The sequence below is a fragment of the Alosa sapidissima genome, chromosome 12 (genome assembly GCF_018492685.1).
Source record: "Alosa sapidissima isolate fAloSap1 chromosome 12, fAloSap1.pri, whole genome shotgun sequence".
Taxonomy (NCBI): domain Eukaryota; kingdom Metazoa; phylum Chordata; class Actinopteri; order Clupeiformes; family Clupeidae; genus Alosa; species Alosa sapidissima.
The window spans coordinates 16,891,217-16,899,387 of record NC_055968.1 but is presented as its reverse complement, the minus strand read 5'-3'; the positions used below and the strand labels follow the sequence as shown (position 1 = coordinate 16,899,387).

Below are 8,171 nucleotides of genomic sequence, written 5' to 3'. Positions count from 1 at the left end.
GAAGTGGGTGTGTGTGTGTGTGTGTGTGTGTGTGTGGGTGTGTGTGGGTGTGTATGTGTGCATGTGTGTGACTGTGAGACCACACTGGCTGTGGTTGAATGAGAGAGAATTGCAGAATGTGTACAGCATGTTCAAATAGTTACCTTGGTAAAATGAATGGGCTGAAATGGGTCTCAAATGACTCATATTATTTTTGCTTGCTTCTAACAAAATGATAAGAGGAAACTGAAATGTTATAATTGACAAAAGCATTAAGTAATGTCTGGCAAGAGCTTAAATGTCTGCCTTGTTCTCAACAGATTTCTCACTCACAGCTACAGAACCCATCTTTAAGATTACCAGCATGGTTGAGTCAAAAAAGAAGTTCACTGATTTGTGACATAAAATAGAGGTTGACTGTGTTGTGACTGTGTGTCACGATATGATGCCACCACTATTTTCCCCAGAATTCAGAAGTTGGAAATTCTGAACAGAGAAAAAAAGTCTGAGCACAAAATCACATGAGACTATAAACAGCATACCTAAAGGTCTCGAGGTCTGACCTGGTTCATCTTTACTATCTCCACCCCTTCCCTCCCACACACTCTATCACACACACAGACAGATAAATCACTGTAGTGTAGCACACAAGTACATTATCCTCTTTGTGTGTCTTTGCCGTGACGTCACCTTTGGCCTTTCCAGATGCTGATGTTGATCAGCATGATAATGGCCTTCGCTCTCCTTCGGAGGCTATGGCTCCCAAGCTTGATGAAAATGCATGAGGTGGTGCTATAGTGGGATCCCTTTCGTCTACACATACTGCCTGCTCGGGCAGTGCAGTGCACAGTCCCCGTCTGGTAATTACGCGCCTAAGGAGGTGGCAATGCTCCTGGGTCCTCATAGAGAGAGGGAGGGATAGAGAGAGAGAGAACAACAGAAGGAAGGAATGAGTCAGTGGCCTTAGGGCCATTGTCTGCTATGATTCACAATCCCAGTTAAGGTAATGATGATGATGCAAGCCAATCGATGTGAGGAGGCAGACACAAGAAGCTTTCAGCATGAACCCTCTCAGAGCTGTGCTCACTGAGTAATGAGTGGTTCTGAGAAAATATATGAATTTTAATTATATTATATTTAAATATCTGAATTTTATAGGATGCATAAATGTCCCAGTGGTCACAGTATGTTTTGTAAAATGAGTAAATAGTGGAATAACAATGATGGTGGCTTTGTTTTGCAAATTCCACCAACATCAATAAAATAATCTGCATCTATCAGAAAACCAAAAAAAGAGAAAATTAATAGAGCAAAGGCTATATTGACTTTCCACACAACATTGATCATTGCTGAATTACTGGTGCTAACATTATATTCAACTGCCTTGTCTATTGTGACGGAGGGATTCACTGATGTTGATGATGATGAAACTGAAAATCCCCCAATTTATGGTCAGGTAGGAAACACTTGCTGTTTTGCATGCTGAAAGGCTCAAGGAGGGAAGAACAGCTTTTTTTGGGACCCTTTTAAAAGCACTGATTCAAATGAGAGAATGAGGGGCAGACAGGGGCGAGAGGGAGGGAGATAAAGGCCCTTTAGCTCTGCTGAGTGCAGCATCATTAAGGCATTGAGCTTTCTGCTTGAAGAGCTCCTTCAGGGTTAGATCCCAGGCAGAGATGGAAACCTACGTCAGCTCCCACAACATCAGCACCACGGTGGGGAGCTCAGTTCACACACAAATGGGATGCAAAAGAGATAGGAGATACTCTGTGAGATAGGCAGCCTATCCCACTGTATAGGCTGATGGGAAAAGTCAAGACTGTACATTGAGAAACTTCAAGTAGACTATGGGTTCATGGGTTGTTAACTTTCCAGGTTGTGTGATTTTTTTTTTGCACCTCCTCCCAGCAGACTAAATATTTAGTTTAACCCATAATAATTCTTAATAGTGAATAAGGAAAATCACTTGCTCAGTCATAGATGTTTTCATGCAGATTCATTTAATCTGAATAATGAATTAATCATTAATTAATTTGATGAATTAATCACAGACTATCATTTCCACAGAACAGTGTGGAACAACCACCTGGTCAGGTCAGGTCATAAAGTTGATTAGATGAAGAGAATGAACAGTCATATATCCAGTAACACATGATGTCTCTTATAAAATATATATTTATTTTACCTCATTTATTGCAACAATCCACAACCTCACAATCTTTTTTTGTTGATCAGCAGGTATTGTCATATTTATAGCATACATCAAACTAAACCATTGCTCTACATGACATCAAGAGCGACTTTAACTGCATAATGATTATAGACATGAGAGCGGTGAGGTGCTCCCTCATACATTGTCCTGTCTCTGCTTCCCTTTCTGGCTGACAAAGTGTTTGCGGAGGACTCCCCAGAGCCTGCACTTGGGTTTGCTCTCTGAGCTTTTGTTGTCTGGGTGATGTGGCTTCGGTGCCATGCTCCCCTCTGTCATTTTATTGCCAGTCCCTTGCAGCAGGTGGGGTGCGGGTGCTGGAGGAGTGTGAGTGTAGCTGGAGGTGCTGGTGGCAGGCCGGGTTTGGCAGTGCGGGAGGCTTCTCCTCAGCTCTGGCTTGAAGTGCCTTTGGTGAGTGGCGCTCTCCTCCTCCAGCCTGCCCCACCGCCGGCTGAGCCCGGCCTGGAAGAGCAGGGCCTCCTCGCTGGCCATCTGGGGGCTCTGACTGAGTGTAATGAAGCCGTAAGGTGTGGTGACTTTGGGGAGGTGAGGGAGAGAGAGGGCTGCACACGAGGCCGGGTCATAGTGCTGCTGGGCTCCTCTGGAGATCCTCCGCTGTGCGGATGGCCCCTTCAGGCTTTCTGGGTCTGAGATGCTCCTGCAGGCTTTTCGACTCACCGCAGGGGAGGATCCAAACCCTGAGGATGTGGAGCCTGAGTGTGATGACGATGAAGAGGACAGAGATTTAGACATGTGTACAAAATCAGTTTCATCCAAATCTGCCCAATATATGTCAGCATCCTCTTCCATCCCTGTTCTCTCTTTATCATTAACGGTGGACCTCACGCTGTCTTCTACCGCCAGACGTGGAATGGTGAACTGTGGGATGCTGCTGGGCGTCACCAAGTTGCTGAGAATGTTGTCCTTGCTTGTCACTCTCTCCCAGCCCAGAGAGTGGGAGCTGTTGTTTGCCCACATGTGCGCCCTCATCCCCACAAGGCTGTGTCTACGTGCGCCCTGAATGTCCTGAGGATCAGAAGCACGCGAAGAACCTGAACAGTTTCCTATACTGAAAGTTCGTGTCACTGCCATACTTCGACTCATTTTCGCGGATCGGTTCGTTGCTGGCTTCCTGTTAATGATGGTAAAGTGATTAGCCTACAGTCTGTGTTGTGAAAGAGATGCTTGTTGGGGAGCTTTTATATTCAGAGGTCCCCAAGCCCCTCCTCGCCTCTCTGAAGAGGAATGAGACTTGCCGTGCGTAAATGTGACGGAGATACTCCAACGGAAGCATCAACAATGCCAGACCAAACACTGAAGCTATATGTAGCCTGCGGTCTATGAGAACAAACTAAATGTAAATAACCGTAAAAAAGGGCTTGTGCACATCCATCAATATTATTATTCAGATTTTCTTAAAAAATAGGGCTAAATACAGGCTTAGCCGGTAAATCACACAAGTTGCTAAATTACAATGTCACATATTTATTTCTAAACAGGCTAGACTAATCAAAACATAAAACCAGAACAGTTTCGGCCAGCTGATTAGGTTAATTAACGAGATCACCGCAAATTGATTGTAGGCCTACCAGAAGATGTGATTGGTTGACTTTTGTCAGGCACTGGATTTATGCGAACACCTGCATCGGTGGTCACGAAACTGCCGTCATTGCCCACGCAGTAATCCGAACGACAGCATCATGACATCGCAGAGCAGCGTTGTGATCGAGCCAGAGAAGACAATTTCTGAGGTTTATTTTATAGGCATTTCTTTTTTTCGACGACCAATACTGTGCAATTGCTCAACGGGCCATTAGTTTATTGTGTGTCTTTTAAAGTCTTTGTTGTGATAGAAGTTGTACCTTACAATTGACCATTAGTGTTCGCTAAAGTGTCAACTTCAACGTTAATGTTACTTGAACCATGTGATTGCTTGCTAGGCATCCGGCAAGCTAGCAAAAGTTAGTTGATAAGTTTGTGATTGGGACTCTGGTGCCCATAAACTTGATTAACATGTGCTCTGTTTCCCCCCCCCAGGATAAATCTGAACAGAAGAGAGTTGGTGTCGTTTCTACTGTACTCTGTCGAATCTCCCAGTTCTGGCCCTTCAGATTCACGGTAATTTCGCAGTTTGCTGAAACCACTTTAGCTAAACTAGCCTAGCAGTGTAACCTGGCCTAGGAAGGCCTAACCATGCTGACTGACATTAGTTAAATGTTTGCCACAACGTAACTGTAATATATTCATAATAGAGCAGATGTTTTCTTGTATTGGGGGGGTCTTTAAAGTTTACATTTATCAAGCAATTCCACTTTATGTGTTGTAGATGCGAGCTTTCCGTGGTTTCTGGTGGTTTTTCGGTTTCTCCACTCCAGAGAAGCCTATTGCCCCCGCTGAAGGTGACTCTCCGACCCGTCCTTGCCGCACAGGCCGTAAACGATTGTGGCGGGCAACTCGCGTCCTGCTTGCTGTTTTGCCATGTAGGGTTCAGAGTGCTTTGGGCTACCCGGTGTGCACCAGCATCGGCCGAACGGTTTCCCCAGGTAGAAATTCAGCTAGTTAATTAACTCTGTCTTTACTAGATACAAAACATAGTTGATTAACTTATTTGGGAAAAGTAGTGCAGTGCTTTTTCGTTGGGTAAGTTACTTTTATTATCTGTTTTACCCTGCATTGTAATGGGACGTTTGAACTGTTTAATCATCCTAAAGAGGTGCAGACCTCTCCCACCAAACCATGTGGAAAGGGCAGCAAGAGGAAGCAGGATGATGTGGATGATGACGATGAAGATTCAGAGCAGCAGTCCTGGGTGGAGGCCCTTAATCAGGAGCTGGCTGATGAGGACGAACCTGATCCAGAGGATCCTGACTATGAGGTGTCTTCTGGATTTAAAAAAAAAAAAAAAAAATCTGTACTAGGTGTGTGGGACTCTGCTTCTCATGTTGTGGCTTAACCGGTCTTCCATCTATCCACAGCCAAGCAGCATAGTCACAGACAGTGATGAGTACCGTTCCCACAACAATACAGAGAGTGACATTGAGGTGGACAAAGGTGTTATAGTTATCAATGATGTCCCATTGGTAAGTGGCCTCAGTTAATATATAGTGATTTCAATCCCCTTTTGTTTGATGCCCCTGGACTTGTTGGACAAGGAATGAAGACATGTCTTGTATATTTACAATATACAATAGTGTCTTGTATACCTAGAGCCAAAATGTAATGTCGTTACAGGATGCGGCTTCCTCTGACTCGTAGTGGAAAGGGAATGGTGTCTTAAGGTAAATGCTTTGCCTTTTTGCTGCCAAGTTACTGTTCAAACTAATTGAGATTTGATTTAAAGGTTAAATGATCCGAGTTCTCGGAGTTCGCTTGCACAGCTGGATGAGATTCTTATTTGTGTCGTTTTCCTTCACAGGTCTTGTTCGTCTGGACTGTTCTGTTTTTTTGTATATGTGTATGTAATATATTTTTGAAAAATAAAGTGGTTCTTTAAAAATTGGAAGATGTGTTTATTGTCTGAGGGTTGTTGTAGTGCATGGCCAGTAGAGGGCAGGACTAAGCTGAACATGGCCTAGTTGTCCCTTTCAAAGCCTTCAAGTGTGTAAATTCAGGAAATGCATATAAAAAGGACTCTGCAGGGTTTGTAAGCATTATCTGTCTGGGGAAAGAACTTGCGTATGTCCAACAGCCTAAGTTATGTCTTTCAAAGAGTGCTAGTTGAAAAAAGGGGCTCCATTGTCTTGATTAGGCCCACAACACATGACTTGACCTGTGCTAGCTTTTTGACCTTGTGTGAACCTGCGGGAGTGTGGGGGAGGCTTATATAAGCTCTTTTACATAAAAAAAAAAAGAGCAATAATAAAAGGGGCTGATTTAATGAATATCTTGTGTAATTACTTTGGCAAATTAACATCGGCATCTTAACATTGCTGCACAACATGCTGCTGGAAGTGCAGTATTTAGAGCCTTTATAAAAAATGTTTTGTCAGGTTGGTGTGTTGGAAGGGGAAACTGCTTTTTATCCTGTGTCAGATGTCCTTGCATGACCCAATGGATTTGTAAGAAGAAATGACTGGTCAGATGTGTTGTGGCAGCATGCAGAGCCATAACCCGGTTTGGCTTTGAAAGGGTGTAGCCTCTTACAGTAAGTATTCACTATTGTCCCTATCGGGTGTCAAGCAGGCAAAAATGTTGGGTGGGTGTAGTCGGGAGCTAGGCCCATGAGGTTCTACAGAAATATTGAGCATATTCAAAGACTTAGAAAGATTAGTTTAGAAGTCGAAACATTCAGAGTAAAAATCTGGGTGTGCACGTACCTGCCTAACCTGTAATGCTGGTCCTTGACCCGTTGCTTTCTGAATGTATGTGGTTGTTTACCTCCTCCCTCCCAATGTACTGTTTGGGGTGAGTCAGCCAATCTCTTGCAGACTGATGGGTTTTGTCAGCCAGGAGTGGCACTCGGGTAGCATGGTAAACAGGATGCGGTTAGAGGGCATTAGAGGGAGGAAAGGTGAAAGTCCAGCCACCCACACTGCTGATCTCGCCAGCTCGCCTGCTTGGGGTGTATGTGTGTTCATGCAACAAGCTGGCAAGAGGAGGGTCAGTGTGTGTGTTTGATGGTGAGAGAGAGTGTTTTGTATGCATAATTGGTGTTTGTGTCAGGTCTAAGAGAGCAGTGGGTGTTTGTGAAGAATCCTTTGTGCCTCTCAACAATTACTCTTCCAGTGTGCTCGCAAACAGAAGTGCTGTTCTCACTAAATGGCTAACTCTTATTTCGCCCCTTCCCCCACGCAAGATGTGAGCCGCCTTTGAGCATCCATAATGAGTACCACACACTCGAGTAAGTTTTTCATTTTGTATCAACAGATAGAGAAAAAGTACTGACTCTGGTCCTGTCAGGCCTGGATAAGCTCATTAACTGATTTAGGGATGCAACGCATGGTTGACAGTTTTCCTGCAGTCAGCTGGCGTTTTTATTTTGTTGTCTGTATTTTTGGAAAGCTTGGCCTTGGAGGACAGAGCGGGGTAGAATAATGGGATTTTGGACCCGCTCTTGGATGGGGGAGGAGGGAGGATGGCAAAGAGCGGACCTTTGAAGATGCGGGCGAGAGGCGGCCTCAAAAGCGAGCGGCGGTGGCCTGCCGGGATTTCTCGGCCGTCTGCATTTGTGAAGAGGAGACGGCTCAGTCGGGGGGACTGTGTCTGTGGCAGGATGGAAATAAACCAGCTGTACCTCCTCTCTCCCTCTAACTCTTCCCTCCCTCTCTCCATTGCTCTCTCGTGCTCCCTCCTGTGTGTTTCATATCGTTCCTCTGCTATTTCCTTCTCTCTCTCTCTCTCTTTGCTGGCTGCCTCTCATCCTCATCCTTCACTCTATCACTCCTCATCTGCAGGAAACAGTGTGCTGGATGTGGATGCTGATAAAGTGAACTTTTGCTCTGCTGCACAGGCTATGGATTAAAACAACAATCCCTGTTGTGTAGTGGATTTTAATTGTTAATACGCTGTGCATAGCCCATGTTTATGGATGAGGTTCTGCTCAACCACATGGGGCTTCAGGCTAAGTGTCGGGTGTAGTTGATGCTTTTCATTTCTTTGACTTGAGTATGAGGGTGAATAACAATATAATGATATCGAAGAAATAGTAACAGCACTGCCTTTTATTTCTGGGTTGTCATAAATTATTGAAATCGAGTATTTTGTTTCACACACTCTTTTTAAAAATCTTGTAGTTTTTTGTGTTAAAAGCTAAACATTTAACATCTCCTTGTCTCATATTCCCTGTCTGTTTCAGTGTTGTTTTTATGACTGGATTCATAGCTGCTGCTACCCTCTTGTCCGATGCTTACATCATAGCCCATAAAATAAATGAGTGAATTTAATTAAACGTAGAGCTATTACAGGGGCCTCTATAGTGTGAGCATATTTTCACAGGCTAGCTGGCTGACCGCTGACACTGCTGTGCGGCGAGGCCTGCTGCCTG

At 44.4% G+C, this 8,171-nt stretch overlaps 1 protein-coding gene across 1 annotated transcript; it reads left to right on the top strand.

The window, feature by feature from the left end:
• Positions 1-3,783: 3,783 nt before the first annotated feature.
• org (oogenesis-related gene) lies at positions 3,784-5,687 on the top strand. Its single transcript, XM_042112013.1, has 7 exons — positions 3,784-3,939; positions 4,226-4,306; positions 4,515-4,731; positions 4,900-5,063; positions 5,164-5,268; positions 5,420-5,466; positions 5,604-5,687. The coding sequence occupies exons 1-6, from the start codon at positions 3,889-3,891 to the stop codon at positions 5,441-5,443; spliced, it is 642 nt and encodes a 213-aa protein (XP_041967947.1). The 5' UTR covers positions 3,784-3,888; the 3' UTR covers positions 5,444-5,466; positions 5,604-5,687.
• Positions 5,688-8,171: the final 2,484 nt, after the last annotated feature.

Bases quoted from the DNA above. Each gene is read 5' to 3' on its own strand.
- org (XM_042112013.1), top strand. From the start codon at position 3,889: ATGACATCGCAGAGCAGCGTTGTGATCGAGCCAGAGAAGACAATTTCT. The intron at 3,940-4,225 runs GTTTATTTTATA...TCCCCCCCCCAG, and splicing joins CAGAGAAGACAATTTCTGAG to GATAAATCTGAACAGAAGAG. The intron at 5,269-5,419 runs GTAAGTGGCCTC...ATGTCGTTACAG, and splicing joins TTATCAATGATGTCCCATTG to GATGCGGCTTCCTCTGACTC.